The 16,797-nt window shown below is 39.0% G+C and overlaps 3 protein-coding genes across 4 annotated transcripts; 2 read left to right on the top strand and 1 right to left on the bottom strand.

Annotated features, from left to right (window-relative positions):
* The first annotated feature begins 355 nt into the window (after positions 1-355).
* On the top strand, positions 356-1,775 carry dynlt5 (dynein light chain Tctex-type family member 5). Its single transcript, XM_085439770.1, has 5 exons — positions 356-440; positions 575-723; positions 904-995; positions 1,307-1,431; positions 1,507-1,775. The coding sequence occupies exons 2-5, from the start codon at positions 629-631 to the stop codon at positions 1,708-1,710; spliced, it is 516 nt and encodes a 171-aa protein (XP_085295896.1). The 5' UTR covers positions 356-440; positions 575-628; the 3' UTR covers positions 1,711-1,775.
* A 63-nt stretch (positions 1,776-1,838) lies between these two features.
* LOC146688101 (relaxin-3-like) lies at positions 1,839-2,349 on the bottom strand. Its single transcript, XM_085439771.1, has 2 exons — positions 2,164-2,349; positions 1,839-2,071 (listed from the first exon to the last, which is right to left on the bottom strand). Exons 1-2 carry the CDS (start codon positions 2,342-2,344, stop codon positions 1,935-1,937), a joined length of 318 nt encoding a protein of 105 aa, XP_085295897.1. The 5' UTR covers positions 2,345-2,349; the 3' UTR covers positions 1,839-1,934.
* A 2,503-nt stretch (positions 2,350-4,852) lies between these two features.
* On the top strand, positions 4,853-16,739 carry mier1b (mesoderm induction early response 1b, transcriptional regulator). 2 transcript variants are annotated; one of them, XM_085439693.1, is made up of 13 exons: positions 4,853-4,907; positions 5,733-5,757; positions 7,206-7,354; positions 8,884-9,066; positions 9,928-10,057; positions 10,163-10,230; positions 10,569-10,641; positions 10,765-10,916; positions 11,026-11,107; positions 11,239-11,333; positions 11,714-11,760; positions 12,294-12,421; positions 14,968-16,739. In XM_085439693.1, exons 1-13 carry the CDS (start codon positions 4,899-4,901, stop codon positions 15,261-15,263), a joined length of 1,437 nt encoding a protein of 478 aa, XP_085295819.1. In that variant the 5' UTR covers positions 4,853-4,898; the 3' UTR covers positions 15,264-16,739. The 2 variants fall into 2 exon arrangements, with proteins under 2 accessions (XP_085295819.1, XP_085295818.1); XM_085439692.1 differs by having other exon boundaries at positions 11,633-11,760.
* Positions 16,740-16,797: the final 58 nt, after the last annotated feature.

Below are 16,797 nucleotides of genomic sequence, written 5' to 3'. Positions count from 1 at the left end.
TCATGTCAGTATAACGTTTGTGAAAAAGGTATATTGTTGCCACCTCTGTAACTGTTATTATAATTATTGGCCTCCTTTAATAAAATGTGGGGTATCAAGCAAGAAATATTCAGAAATGGTACTTTTTACTGACATGAGCCTAAAGTGCTTTACAGGAAATAGTTTACCACAACACAACGTTAAAAAGGGAAGAAGATGGGAGATGAAAAGGGTACACAACTTTGCCTTTAACGTAAGGTAAGGTGAGCCTTAAAATTATATCTACTGTAAAATGTAATTAACTCAGCCTCTCGTTTCCAAGCTTGTCTCGGTCGTTCACCTCGCGAGACTTTAACAAGCACTTCACCGGAAGCCCCTCCCACAGCTTAATGGACCGTTTCCATAACAACACCAAGCCATACCAGACGACTGGTTCGGCTTAGTTCAAGGCTGGTAAACTGGTAATTTGGCTCAGTATTCTAATTTTATCATCTGTAATCGATTTTGTAATTAAAAACTCTACTTTTCAAACTCGGTCTAGTGACTCTGAACGCAAATGACACATTTATGAGCGTATTGTTTTGTACTTTGTTAGGGTCTACGTGCGACATTCAGGTCATTCAGAACCCAAAAATAAGGAGAAGTGGGGATGTCCGATAAAGAAAAACAGCAAAGGAAAGAGAAGAGGGTAGTCAAGGTGCCTTCTAACGGGAGAGGCAAAGACACAACTGGCAGGACTAAGGAGTGAGTAGACTATTAAGATAATATGGGCCAGTGTCCATCTTTTAGCTTTTTAGCTTCCTGGTAGGTTATGAATGATTTTCAAAACAGCATTCCCAGTGCAGCATGTTTGGTTGTGAAACTGCTGGTCAGTCCACATGGCATCTGTCCTGGTATTCTCTTCAGCATGATTATGTCTTTCAGCTCTATAAGCACTGTGTCATACATTGATGAACTGGGCCACCATGATGACAATGCTCGCCTTGCTCCAACAATGGAGAACACCTACCAGATGGGTGAGTTAGCCTTTTTAATTGCCTACAAAACTGGGGCTGAGTTATAGGTTCTAGGCATCACAGAACTGACAAATAAACTGAATATATTTTGTTTGATCATTTTAAGCAGAAAAGTAAAAATTCAGCCTCACGGTGGTAAAGAGTGGCCTACTGTTTTGTGTAGGATATAAATTGAGATGGACAAAAATATGAATTTTTCTTCTGTTCACATGCATCCATCATGTTTTTACCCCACCATCAAAACTACTAGACAAATATAAAATGGGATTTTTGTTAGTAATAAATGTTTTCTGGCTTTTTTCGCACCACAGGACCTTACAAACGCTTCCCTGCCAACGCGGCCACAGACATACTTAAAGACGTCCTTACCAGTTACCTCCAAGAAGAGAAATATGAAGTAGAGTGGTCTCAAAAAATGACCAAAACATTGTGCGAGGTAAATGAAGAATAGATGCAACTCTTTCTAAACATGTTTAAATTTCTCCATTATTCAGACTGACTCTTCTTCCAGGTAATAAGAGCCCGCGTGAAGGAACTAATGATCCCCAGATACAAAATTGTCATCCTGGTCCACATCGGCCAGCTCACCGGGCAATGCATGCAGATCAGCAGCCGCTGTCTCTGGGACACGTCTAATGACACTTTCGCCTCGCACTTCTTCAAGAACAGTTCTCTGTTTGGCGTGGCGAGTGTTTATGCTGTTTATTTTGAGTGAATTCTCTCTTTCTGTGCTCTGTTTTTGAGTAGTTGTAAAGAAATTTAAAACAAATCTTAACCAAACCTCACAGTGTGCTTTTTTTTTTTTTACATTTTATTTATTTTTTTACATTTTTGCATTCAGAAATGATGTCATCCTTACAGTGTTCTGTACAACAGAGATTATGCCAAATTAGGAGTAACTGTGACAGACTGAGAACTTCCTTGAGATGTTCCTCTGCTCTAGCAGAGCATGGACAGGTCGCTTTTTTGACAACCCTGTTGGCAGCACGTTCTCATCAAGGCCGCGTTTTGGTCCCGCAATTGACGTTCCATTACTGACACATCTATCCACTTTAGGAGGTTTGCCTCTCTGTTGACTGCCAAAGAGGTAAAAATATTTGTTTACTAGAAGTCTCTAATTTAGGTTAGATAAATTTAAAAAGGAAAATAGAGGTGAGTCCATACTGACCTTCTGGGAAAGTATCCTCTTCTCCCATAAATCTTCTCCACCTGGATCCTCCGCAGTTGAACACCACTGCCCTTAGAAAAGCTCGACCGCACAGCTTCAGTGTGTTGGCGCTCTCCTGTGTCTGAACCTGCGCCGCACTCAACATGCACAGCAGCACGATGAACAACGGTAGGGATCTCATGTTGATGTTTCTCAGGACACGTCCCGATCGGGTCTTATATCGCACAGCCTTCCTCAGGTGTTTCCTGAGTAAATGCATTATCTATGCATTATCATTGGTGATCATCGTGTGCTTTTTAACAGCGGATGTAAATCTGCCAATTTGGGATATGTGTGGGAATCTAAGTCACTGCAAAGATCGCTGATTGACTGCATTTTGGTAAATGTTAAAGGGAAAGAATTGCTCTTTTATGTACGAACTGCAGGGTTTTTATTGCCGTGGATTCAGCAAAGTATTTCATAATGGATCTCTTGAGATATGCGCCCTACGAGATAAAGAGGTGATTGCTCTCTGCATAGCAACGAAGAAGCACACACGGCCGCTATCACTGGCATAAATCAGTGATTCCACGGAAAGACAGTTGCTATTACCGGTACACTTGTTAAATCGAACCTATGTTCTGGGTTAGAGTTGTCATTGCTTGCCCGTCTTTATATGTCAACAGTGGAGGGGTGGTGTTATAAATCGATGTTTTATAGCCTGGTTCAGTTGGAAAAAGTGTAAAATTCGTTTGTTCTTTATGACATTTAAGGTTATTCATAACATCTGCTATGTTTCTCAGGGTTTTATGGGGAGTTTACACATACAGCACTCCTGTAAACTGTGACACATTCACAAATGTTATTTTAATATTACTGTAGCGGACACAGGTATTTCTTTTAAAAATACAGGGGATTTCTTTCTATAAATATAAGTGGGTTTCTTGTTTGCATAGTAATTTCTCTTGTGTCTTCAGAGAAGAACCCACAAAAGAAAAAGTTAAACAGATTTCACATACACCTTGTAATAATTATCTGATTTAGCAAATTAATATAACAAGACTGAATTCCAGTGGTACATATGTACTGTGTCTATATGCAGTTTGTTACTAGCAGCATTTTGCAAAAAACTGTCCCTATTTCCTTAGCTGAATCAACAGAAAATAAAAAAAGATAACATACTTTGGCAGACATAAAGTTGTATTTTTCCACCAGCCAGGTGTTTACTAAAGAACTATTAAATGCAAACTTTGCATATCTCTTCATAGTGTGTTGTGTGTCCTTAAGTTTTTGTGGAAACTGGACAAGTGGAGGACAAAAGAAGAATCCGGCCTGAAAAAGTGTCTCCAGCAAATGAACGGTATCTGAAAGTCATGTCCTTAAGAAATAGGAAAAAATCCAGCAAAGACTTCACACAGGATCCTAGAGATATATCTGGCACTACAGTTGATCCACCTACTGTTCACTGAAGCCTCATCTGAAATGGTCTCAGTGGAAGGGTGGCTGCCAAGAAGCCATTCTTAAGGAAAGGAATCAAGGAGAAAGGGCTGAGGTATGCCAGATCACACAATAACTGGACTGAAAATCAGTGACTACAGGTCTGATAGAGTGATGAATTCAAATTTGAATTTTACAGTTCAAATCAATGTCAGTATATACAGAGAAAGTCAGGGGACAGGTGCAACAGTGAGTGTCACAGCCATCTGTAAAGCAGAGTGGGGGCACTGTCATGAATTGGGGCTGAAATTCAACCATTGGTGTCAAAATTGATGTAATTATGAAAAAAAAAGTGCCATCTGATTTTGTACCAACATGCAAGAGCATATGGACAGCATTTGATTCATGTTGATTCCAAACTCACTGCCAATTCAGTAAAAGCATACCTAAATAGAAAAAAAAAAAACACAGTACAAAAGTTATCAGTCAGTCAGTCATCGAATGGCCTCCCATGGTCCCAGACCTCAACATTACTGAAGCAGTGTGGGATCATCTTGACAGAGAACAGAACAAAAGGCAACCAACATCCAAAGAACAGCTTTGAATGTTCCTCAAGAAGCCTGGAGAACTATTCCTGAAGACTACTTCAATAAGTTACATTCCCTAAGAGAGTTCATGCTGTGTTGAAGAATAAAGGTGGTCATATAATTTTTTTCAGTTTATTCCAAAAGCTTTTCCACAATTTGATAATATCTCCTGCAAAACTTTAGAACTGTATCTGAGCTCTGGTGGACAGCCTAGGTCCAAACCAGTTAGAACCTCCACACCAGGACACTGGCTGCACACCTTCTTTGTCACATACATCGCCATCACCTTTAGCCTCTGTGTCTGTATTCTCCCTGATAAGAACATAAAACCACTATCAGAAGAAGAAACATGTGACAGTGGAGACATTACAGAAAACATTTGAAAACAATATTTTTAATTTACATTTAAAAGCTGGCTCCATGGTATAGTGGTATTTGATGCCTATGGAAGCCTTTATGAATAAGTGAGAAGCTGAAAGTAATTTTAAATATAAAAGCTGAATATAATACAGTAAAAGGCTTTATAAATTTAAATGTTCCGAATTAAATAAAACACAATGAAAAATTTCCGTTACAAAACTAATTATTTTTGCGTTAAGCTTGCTGTTATAGGAGTACATTACTACATCACTGCTTGCGGTCACTCAGTTTTTCTATGGAGACGTAGGTGGGCGGGGCTCCACATACGGGAACTACCGCTGACCCCCGACTTGACCCTGTAGGATTGCGAACATGGCGGAGGTAAGAAAGTGAAATAAATATTCGGAAAAAATAAATTTATACTACGGGATAGTTACTTCAGTCGAATATTCACACTGTTTGTGTGTTGTAGTTTAAGTGTACGAAATTAACTGTGGGATGTTTTCGCTGCTAAATAATGAGCATTTCTCGACTCAGGCATGTTTATTAAACTTCGGGTTTAGCTAACATTAGCGACGCTAGCCCCGTTTGGAGGTAGCAGCAGCGTTAGCGATGTTACTCCGCGGTTTTCTTCGAAAATACTTAACTGTGTATGATATTTTTATTCAGCCGTGTGGCGGATTTTTATGCTTGGAGATATTTTATGGGTTATTTTTAATCGTTATTTGTTGCCTGTTGATACCAAGCCTAACTTGGACGCGTTAGCATAAATATCTAAAGGAGAATTAACTAGCTTGGAACTTCTCTTGTAAGTTAGCGAGCTGAGAAAATTAACCTAGTAAGCACTTGGCTGTTGGCGCTAAGTTTGGGTGATTGCCGGTGATATACACGGCGCTGTACCTGTGACATTTCAATCAGCGAGTTGCTAAATAAATGTCCCCACAGGAACCGGTGACAGTATTCTTTGTTTCAGTTTGTGTTGAACTGCAGTCAGCTTTAGGACAGGGTCGGGCGCGCTTTTCCCCAGCTCCCGTTTACAGTCCTCTGTCAAAGGAACTAGAATATGTCAAGTTAATCAGGAGTGAGCTTTTTTTATGTTGTTGTTGTCCATCTAATGACGTATTGCATCTGATGCAGTTTTTTTAAATAGTATTTAAAAAATAAATAAATTATATTTTAATTTGTTGCTCTTTTTCTGTTTTTCAGCCCTCCCTCGGGAATTCGAGCCCAGGTAATTTACATGCAGTTGGAGGCTTTCTGTAGTTGTTTGGTCGAAAGACACTGATTTGAAATCTTTTGTCTATCAGACACGGATTCATTTTGATTTTGACATTGATCGATATTAATCGTGTTCTGTGGTTTGTTTGTTTTAAAAAAATATGATTAGTTTGAAACGGAAAATAAATGTATCAAGTTTTTAGGCTTAGGTACCCTCTATGTTTAAGACAACACTGTTTTTTCCTGTACTTATTTTGAAGTGAGAAATTAATATTACAAAATACTAATTTAAAAAATAAGTCCGTACTTCTTAATCGGTACATTTTGCTATTATTAGTATTTTTTTAAGCATTGTACTCACCACACCAGCTACCTTCATCATCTGAAAATTTCTGTGATCTTGACATCACTGTCACAGTGTTTGTATATTACGATATTAAATAACAATGTTAGACTAAATAAGATTTCTGATGTGGCATCTCATGTAATGTGGTCGTTTCAGTTCTGCACGCACACACCCTGGAGATTATCAACAATAGCACCTTCAGTAAAAGGCTGATTGCATCAATGTGCAAGTCTGAGCCCTTTTATAACAGTTACTATAAGAATGTTTAATGCATAATAGTAATAATGATTTTATTGATATGTTTGCATATTTGAACATGTTAGCTGGCAGTTTTATTTATATATTATCAACTGATTTATTTAGGAGTTAATATTTTGCTGGTTGGGATATGTGGTGTTATGATTGTGTTGAAACTTCTATGGCAGTGTAATTTTGTGTAGAGGATTCATAAAGGATCTCTGTCTGATAAGAAATTGCAGTGCAGCCAGTGTAAAAAGTTTAAAAAAAACCCCATGAAGTTGAAGTTAAACTGTCAGCCAGCACTGTGAAAAAGGCTTCATCATCATCCTCCATGTGTTCAGCTTCTTATATGTTAAAGACAGATCTGCTAATGTTAGCTGAAGCTCCTTTGGTGAATCAAGCACAATATAGTCTTCAGCTTTTAGATATATTTTGCCTTTGACCGGGTGTTTTCTCAGATGAGATGTGTTACTGTGGCCAGCTTTGCATTTTGCACTACAGATGTAGCAAAGAGCAGAGCAGTGGCTAAAATTAGGCACTGATTGATTTAGTGCTGTCCGTACTACAGTCCTCTGCAGTACTGAAGTAAAAAGTCCTTAGTTTAGTGCACAGTACTTCAAGTAATCCTATGTGGGTATTCAGTTTGTAAGTAGTTCAACATTTATATAATTTAGAATATAATATTTAACAAATTAAACCATAAAGTAACATTTCAGCTGCCCACACTCATACAGTATATGTGAAGATATGCAAATAAAAATACTGAGTGATTCTTTAGAGCTTTACAATTTGTTGCAATTTCCTTAAATGAAGATTAAATTCTGTCATATTTTCCTTCTAAATTTCCATTGCCTCTTTCATGCTTCCTTTCATAGGAGGTTCAGCAGGTTCCGATGACCATGATTTTGACCCATCAGCTGAAATGCTTGTCCATGACTTTGACGATGAGCGCACCCTGGAGGAGGAGGAAATGATGGAGGCATCAGATGAGACCAATGCCAATGAGATTGAAGATCTTACACGGGTTTGTGTCAGGAGATCATATTTGGTTTGGTCAGGCCCATGGGGTAAATAAAACACTAGTGTAGTTCAATGTTTATTTTCACAGTCTGTAAGGGAATAATCCTGAGTTTCAAATAGTGTTTGAAAACACTATTTTTTTGGGGGTGGTGGTGGTAATGGATTGACCCAGCCAGAACAATAGTGTAGCTCTACAGCAGGCAGTACAGAGAGAGACAGAGTTGAATGGTTTAGTTGTAAATACCACCATACTGAGTGAATGGATAACAGCTGGCTAGCTGAAGGTACACTAGTGTTAAAACATAATGTTTTCCAGTTACTTTTTTACTTTTGTTTAACTTTGTTTAATTCTGCTAACTTATTCAATGGCTCCACGGTATAGTGGTTAACACAGCTGCCTTACACATGAAAGATCCCTAGGTTGTTTCTGGGAGGAGACACAAATCCAGGCTCAGGGAATCGTAACGTAAATGTGCTTCTGGTATTTAAGCCGGACTAATTATATCTTTATGTATTAGCCGTTTTCAGACATATTGGCATTTTTAATGGCCGACAAAACAAATATGCCTCAACCGTGTTCTGACTGTTGATGTTGTATAGTTTATCCATCAGATGCAACTTCTTGGTTGGCAGCACCTGTTTGGAATGCCATAAATATAAAAACATCTGAGCAGAGTCAGGCAGAGCAATAAAGAGTAATCCACACCTCTAACAGTAAAACAATCTTATTTTTAAGCTGTGTTGTCTTCTAAGGACTAATAAATACATATAACTTGTGTTAGGGAAATCTACCTGTTTCGTATTTCTGAAAGAAAAAAAAATCAGCTGCTATATTAGATTTTTTTAAAATCCTAAAATAACATCTTGCATTGGGTTGGTTTCTACCTAATCCTGGTCCCAAGCCTGGATAAATGGGAAGCTTGTTTCCAGAAGGGCATCTGCCATATGCCAAATCAAACATCCACCAGTGTGACTCAATGGGAAATAGGAGCAGACCACAAAATTTCACTTTCCATTTAAGTTAATTCATGGTGGAATAATTAAACAACAACCGTGTGGTAGTGGTTGTAGGGAGAGTTGCACTCTAAGCTCCATTTTGCACTACTTTGTATTTTGGTCAGTAGATGCCACAGTCTGTGGAACCTCACCTGCACTGACTGACTACACAGAATAGATAATGAATAACTGGGTAGTGGGAAATGCAGCACAGGTCCCCAATAATTTGATTATTTTTCATTTCTAGTTGAAGAAATTGTAACTGTTGTTATTCCATGTTTTTCACAGCATAGCTTGCTCAGGGCTGAAATGTTTATTCTGTATAATTGAACTTCAATTTCTGTTTATGTCTCACTGTGTAAGTATGTAGACATTTTAAGACAAGTTCATGCAGCAATGATTTTCATTGTATTGGTTTGAACCTAACAGTTTGAACCTTTAAAGTCTATTTTGTTCAGTTTTTTCAAAGAAAAATCAAACTTTAAATGTATTTAAATGTAACACCCAAGCATCAGTAAACCAATCTGCTTTTAATAGGAGGGAGAGATGCCTATTGATGAGCTGCTGAGTCTGTATGGTTATGGGGGCGACAGATCACCAGCAGATGAGGATGAGGAGGAAGAGGAAGAACCAGAAGAAGAGGAGGATGATGAGGAAGAGGATGAGGAACTTGACAATGATGAAAGCAGCAGAAGCACGGGCGAGCTGAAAAGAAATGAGGTATGTTTTGGAGGGCTTGTGTGTCATTCCCCTCTGTGCCTACAACTGTATGTACATCTTGTGAGTCTTTCCTCTGAACAGAATGTTAAAGGTCTATCCTTTAAGCTTGGGTCCTCTACCAGAGGCCTGGGGGCACAAGAGTCCTGCGTAGTATCTTAGCTGCCGGCGTGGACACCTAAGTTTGGGAATAACATGAGAATGAGGCAACATAAGATTTTTAAATTCATACCATAAGTGCATCTACGAAAAATCTCAGTTGAATTAGAATCCTGGTGACCTCAAGGTCAAGATCAGAAGTAAACTTTTCTGAAACTTACGTACAGATTTATACCATAGGTGCTGGAGGCTGAGGAATGGCTCTGGGGGCTGCTGGTAAATTTTTTTTACCTCACAGAGTGTGGCTAGCACTACTATAATGGAAGGCTCCTTTGCCACCAGGCAGCATAGCCATCAGTCTTCGATGATGCTTCATTGGGCCAATAGAATCTACTGTGAAGCAAATCGCCCAACTCTGGTGGGCAGTATTGCTTTGTGATGGGGGCGTTGTTGCCACTCTGTTTCTCTGTACTATTGAGTAAGTGAGGACTAAGGGTGTGGTCTGTGTAAAAGAAGGGATAAAAACAATATAATGAGACATTCATGCAAATCAGCCATTATCTTTCACTTACGTGATATTGTCAGGTAAAGTTGTGGTTATAAAATCACACAAACATGCGGGGGCTTTGAGTTCTGTTAGAGAAAGAAGCACCCACACAGAGCTACACATGCATGCTGGATTTTTGTCAAGAGTGGCAGATGATTTTTGAAATTGTTTAAACTTTTCTAACTTTTTGTGATTTGCTTTGTTTGTTTGTTTTTCAGAGTGAGGATGTGAAGAACTCATTGGAACAGGCAGGTGAGACCCAGGCAGCCTCAGAGGGTCGCACGCGCTCAGTCAGGTCACTCGGCACAGCAGAACTTATTCGCCCTCAGAAACTCAAGTACTTTGAAAGTATGTGTTGTACTGCTAATACATTTTTCTTATCTTCCTTCTTTTTACTTGTGTTGTTTTATATTTGTAAACAGCTGGATAAGTAAATATCACATTATGTCTCAGGCAATAATGATGCCGAGGAGGAGTCAGATGAAGATGAAGATTATGTTCCGTCTGAAGACTGGAAAAAGGTAAAGCAAAAAAGACATGTGCACCATCAGATGAAGCTGAATTCATTTGGCCGTCTCTGTGATGAGCTGCTGACTTACAATGTCACCACTGCAGAATTATGAGTTTGTTGTTAACTTAATACTGAATACTATATGTTATTTATGTATCTATTTTAACTGTAAAAAAACAGCGATTTAGGCTATGTGAATTGATAAATTTTATATGTATGTGTAAACATTTAATAAAATAAATACAAATATTTGCCATAAAAGAAATCCAGATCTTTTTCTGTGCTCTTAGTACACTTCTGAAATAATCATGGGGCTACACTCAGTGTGAATGATGTTTTTCCCAATAGGAGATTATGGTGGGTTCCATGTATCAGGCAGAAACTCCTGTGGGTCTGTGCAAATACAAAGACAATGAGAAAGGTAAGTTGGGTTTTTGTGTATTTACACCATAACCTTTCTCAGCCTTCCTGGATCCAGATAAACTGAGGAGGCTTAAAAATGTTGATGTCTTGCCCTTCGTTTCATTTGAACCTGTACTTTCAGTTTACGAAAACGATGACCAGCTGTTGTGGAACCCCGAGTGTCTTCCTGAAGGCAAAGTTGTGGAGTTCTTGACAGAGGCTTCCAGGCGGACGGGAGAGGAGAAAGGAGTGGATGCAATCCCAGAGGGATCCCATATCAAAGATAATGAACAGGTGACAGCAGCTCTTCTGTAGCTTGAATCAAATCACACAAAGCAGATCACGTGCTGTTATGTATAACTGTCGTCTAATCTAAACCTGCTTGTCTGTATCCTGCTGGTAGGCATTGTATGAACTGGTGAAATGTGACTTTGACACAGAGGAAGCTTTAAGAAGACTTAGATTTAATGTAAAAGCAGCCAGAGGTAAGCAACCTATGCTCACAGATGTTCTTCACATTTTGTTCTTGTCTATGTAGCCCTCTGCATTTTGAATTTTCTTTTAAAAAACAGTTGAATTCAAATGAAACATTAACACTTATGACTCTCTGTAACAGAGGAGCTCTCTGTCTGGACTGAAGAAGAATGTAGAAATTTTGAACAAGGACTGAAAGCTTATGGGAAAGACTTTCATTTAATACAGGCCAACAAGGTGAGAGAAAAACACATTAGTTAGAGATTTCTGCTTCTAACATGGCGCTAACATGAGATGTTTACTGTCAGGTGTTTTCTGGATACTTAGGGTTGGAATCTGCTTCATTTGAACCTTTTTGCTTTTTGAGACCAGTAAAATTGATTTGTTAAGATTTTAAAATGTCTGCAAATCATTTGACTTTTGTCCAGTTGCTAAGCTCTTATTTGATTTGTCTCTTACTTGAATCTGTCCTGAAACTGTGTCTTCAGGTGATGGTAATAATGGTCATTTCATGTCTGCTGAATTAAATCTTTCAGGTGAGAACTAGGTCTGTAGGAGAATGTGTGGCCTTTTATTACATGTGGAAGAAGTCTGAGCGTTATGATTTCTTTGCACAGCAAACCAGACTTGGGAAAAGGAAATACAACCTTCACCCCGGTGTCACGTAAGTTAACTTTTAAAAAAGTGTATGCAATTTTGAAGAACATTGCTCATAGAAAATTAGTAATGGAAGAATGTGCAACCTCCACCGACTGTGAGGTTGCTTATGTAAAAATCTTCTTTTTTAAGTATTAAGAGCTTTGCAAATGCTTGGTTAAATTCCCTTTGTCACCAGTGATGGCCACATTATTATAAAATAGTCTGCTGAGGCAGCGTACCTGAAACTGGTTGTTGATCTTCTGTTGTGCCTTGTCTGCTGCTTCCTTCTGTTCCTTAGTGGTCATCAGTTGTTCTCATTTTCTGGCTTGAACATCTCTCGGAGTTGTCTCTTCTTTACGGTTAGTTCAGTGGACTGGCAGAAAGAATCAAACCCGGTTTATAGAAGCCATCGCATAAGTGAAGCTATAGATTTAATGTCGTAGAAACCACCCACAGTCACTGTCAGACTGGGGAGGGACACCTGACCACACAGACTGCTAAACCATATGAACAGTTTAGGTTGTGTAACAGACTGTGTGCATTGCTTTCTGTCATCAGTGACTATATGGACAGATTACTGGATGAGACGGAGAGTGCGACATCCAGCAGGGCAGCATCGCCTCCTCCCACCACCTCCAACAGCAGCGCCAGCCACTCGGAGAGAGAAGACAGCAGCAGTCAGAATGGTGAGCTGATACACATGATGAGTGCACCACGTTTATCCTAAAATATAACCAGCCTTTCATTTAATGAGAGTTTTGGGTAAATGACAAGAATTTAAGACAAACTATGATCCTGTGCTTGAAAACTGACTCAAAGTTACTCTAATCATCACTTAAATATTCAATACAGTCATTCATATGCAGTGATGGGAATAACGGAGACTAACGGCGTTACTTTTTCAGTAACGAGTAATCTAACTAATTACTATTCCTATCGTTACAACGCGTTACAGTTACTAACAAGAAAATGCGGTCCGTTACTATTTTTCAACAAACAGACGGTTGAAGCTGTGTTCAGCTTACCGCATCTTCTATCAGTTGCACGCAAGTAGCTGACTATGTAAGTAATCTGGATGCTACAGCTTTAAGCAGCTGCGCGCTCCCGCGGACGGTAACCACGATCACTGTCTAGCACAACACCTGGAGCTGAGGGGGCAAAACAATGGCATGAGTGCTGCTGTTTGATTGAGGAAGAATAAAGGAGTCGTGGTAAGCCAATCACATGACCACTTAAAGACAAAGCAACAAGGTGATATATACCAGTTTATAATTGTGTTGATAGGCCACGTAAAACCAGAGTCATGATAAACAATATATATGCGGCGTTTTTTCCTCAATAGTTTCGTCACGTTTACTGTCTAAGGACAGCGCAGCAAGCACGCTCCGCTTATGAGCAAAAAATTAAAAAAACAAAACAAAACGGGAAGTTTTAGGAGTGACGGCGAGAGAAAAAGAGAGAGAGCGAGTTTTGAGATGTGAGAGATTTGTGACGTTTAGCGTGTTTTGGGTGTGTAGTTAATGTGTTGTCTTGTGTAGTTAGTGTGTAGTGTTGTGGATAGTTTTGTGTTGTGTGTCAGAACAATGAGGCGACTGCTGTCTTCAGGTAGAAAAAGGAGTGATACACCTGCTGCTGTCAGACCTGCAGGTATCAGGCTGTGATGTTCTCCTTTATAGTGGACAGAAATTATTGTTTGGAGTGGCACAAATGGTAATTTGTGTGGCATCTTATTGAATGCAGAACTGCTGATTGTTCTGTAAATAGTTTGAAATGGTTATTTAAAAAAGGACGATAAAAGGTAAATGGATGCAAATAACTTTGTTTTTTGCAAAACTTGTGCGTAGGATTTTAAAATTGACAATTTATATTTGCATTTAAAGTTATGAAATATGATTCATTAAACATGTTTGTGGTTGTTACAGTGAACTTTTTCTACTCTGATTTTATGTTTTTTGTGCTGAAAAGAATGATACCAAACAAGGCAAAGTAAATCGTTTTTAAAGGTAAAATGTGGAGGGAAAATCAAAAGTAGTTAAAAATGGCCAATTATACCCTGGACCCCAGAGGGTTAAACGTTTTTTTTTTGTGTTTTTTTTAAAAGTAGCGCAGTAGTTACTTTGCAAGTACTTAATTACTTTTAGAATGTTGTAACTCAGTTACTAACTCAGTTACTTTTTTGAAGAAGTAACTATAATTAATTACTTTTTCAAAGTAACTTGCCCAACACTGTTCATATGTAGTTTACATAGACCACTTTTGTCCCCCTCACACCTCTATTCTGCTGCATGATTGGGTGCAGCAATCATCAAGGACAGAAAGAATGTTTTTTAAATCACTTTCCTGTTGTTTCAGATAGAGACCATGAAAAAACAAAACAGTTAACGGATACAGACATCAGATAAATAGTATGACAGTAAAACAATTATAAGCTACTTGAATTTTAAAATCACCAGTCATTTCAAACAATATGACCATTTAAAATTTTTAGATTTGTAATTTCAGTTTTTGCTAGTTTCTTTCTATCTCCTTCATCTGTCTCCTCCACTTCCACTCTCGCCTCACCGTCTCCATCTCATTCTCTTCCTCCTAAACTGAAGTTAGAGTTCTAAAAGAAGTAATCCTACATGAATTAGTTATCGTCAGCAGATCAGCCACATAACCCTCCCGTCTCCGGACAGCTGACAAGAGATGGCTAAATAGCAACATAACATTCAGCTAATATTAGACTTCACCGGCCTAAAACTCTTTAAGTACTTATAAACAGCTTGATTACCTTCTCACATCACAAGAGTTTATTTGCTAAGTGTGAGATCCACTTCAAAAAAGTGTCAGAAACACCTGTGAATGGCAGCAAACTGGAGCTTTTCCAGTGGCAGTCTCCCACTGAAAACGCTACATCCAGATTTACCTACCTGGATGATTGAGAATTCATCAAGACGTTCCTCTGAGTAGATACACTTGTTTGTTTACTCATAGATGCCATGGTTTATCACATCTACATAATGTTTAGTAGGTTTTTCACTGTGTTTTAGGATTATTACATGTCCAAAATGGCTGACAAGTAATGTGCCATGATCACGTCTGTAAATACTCTGCATGAAGGTTGCACTTCCTGTAAATGGTGGAATCTCAGGAACCTGATCGAAAACATCCGACAACACCTGAATGGCTTTTTTTTTTTTCTTAAACTTGTTAAATATGTCTAACCCCGTGTTTCATCTTTCTTCGTTAGGTGTTGCAAGCCACACGGTGGATGGTGCTCAGTTGCCACCAGCAAACCAAGTCAAATCTGAGGGCGTTCAGTCCAACGGTCCGTCCCATCCGCCAGAAGCTCCGCCTCCACCTTCAGACAACAACTCCAACGGCTGCAGCCAGCCCACTGCACCCACCCTCGACAGAAATGGCTCCCTGGAGCCTCTGCTAGACCACAGGGACACAGCACCCGACAGGCCAGCCAAGAGGTGCAGGACGGAGGCAGAGCCCGTGTGCCAAAGCGAAGTGGAACCATCCAGAACACAGGAGAATTGATGGCTTCACAGCTGAGCAGCGTTGACTAACAGACACTGACTTGGGGGTGAAAAATGTTTGTACTTCTCCAGTGATGGGTAGATTTAGTGGGGCAGAGGATGAGGAAAATGAACCCTACTGACCCATGAGCATAGCATCTCCTGACAGAGAGAGACAGACTGGCTTTGAGGTCAAAGGTCACTGAAAATCACATCTTGAAGAACAGCCAACCGAGGTCCTCCAGGAGGGGTGACAATTATCCCCCCACCCGACGTCCTTCCATCCCATCAACCCCCCCAAGCTCATCCCAAAGTATCATAGCTAGATAACGTCCATCAAAACATCCCCAGCCTCCCTTTTTGGAGCCTGACAAAATTTTGCCAAGAATTCCCTTTTTCTATTTGTTCTTAAAGATAATAAATCACCTTCGATATTTTTTTACACAAGATATTTATATTTTTTAACAAAAGTAAATAAATCCTAGTCTAATGATGGGTGATTGCCATTGAAGCCATTTGCTTGCTGTTATAAGGATTTGATGAAACAGGACATGTCTAAGTGATTACATGCTTACGCTAGAATAAAGATGCTTAGTAAAAACAAGAGGAATAGGCTGGTGCTGTAGCTAGTTCTCACTTTAGTTGCACTTTGATTGTATGTTTCCCATCTCTATCAATGAGATGTGGCGTCAGAACCCAGCAGAAGTCCATGTTCACTCCTTCACTTCTTTCTCTGGCTGTTTGTTTCAGATAAATAAACCAGAGGGTGACTCCTCCTGCAGGTTTGTTTGTGTAAAGCAGCTGACATCAGTGATGTCCTGTATTATAAGTCACCATGTAGAAGATCTCTGTATTTTTGAATTTTCATAGTCGGTGCATTGCTCAACACTTTGTTTTTACTAGTCAGAATGTGATTTTTCATGTAAAGTTTGTATAGATTTCTTACCTCGAGCGGTTTTATAACTGTTTGTCTGTATTTTCTGGTCTTCCTTGTAGGCTGTGCTTTTTGTTGGAAAACTGTTCCTACTTTTGTTTCTCCAAAACGGTTATAATAATAAAAAACAAAGTAGCCATTCCTCTTTCCTTCTGTTTGGCAGTGCTTCCCTTTTCTGTGTGATGTTGATTCAGAGAGTTCGTTGCAAAAAAAGCTCCTCCTTGTGTGCAGCTTTGAATATGCAGAGATTCTTTTTAAAACCAGAGCTTAGTTTCTGTCATTCCTCAGTAATTGGCTTCCACACAGCAGATTTCCAGGAGTAAAAGTGACCTGGCTGATGTGAAGGTGTCACCTGAAAGAACCTAATGTTTTGGTACAGTAGCTGTTCAGCGTAACGATTAAATGTTTTATTTTATATTCCATCATTGAACGTGCATTCAGAAGATAAGAGGAGTTTGTCTCAAATAATGTTAATGGGTTTTTTTGTTTGGACAATATTGTCTTTTATTTCTATGTAAATGATGGCGTGAATAAAAATAAAGTGTATTCCAAGGCTGGCTATGACTTGAATAATACTGACATTTCATTTAATTACTGTGCTAAATAGAGTCAATAACAGAAT

The sequence above is a fragment of the Copadichromis virginalis genome, linkage group LG18 (assembly GCF_057382275.1).
Source record: "Copadichromis virginalis isolate Kocher_CV1m ecotype Utaka linkage group LG18, C_Virginalis_male_GT1.1, whole genome shotgun sequence".
NCBI classification, from domain to species: domain Eukaryota; kingdom Metazoa; phylum Chordata; class Actinopteri; order Cichliformes; family Cichlidae; genus Copadichromis; species Copadichromis virginalis.
The sequence above is the reverse complement of the archived record's forward strand: the minus strand, read 5'-3'. Positions and strand labels throughout refer to the sequence as shown.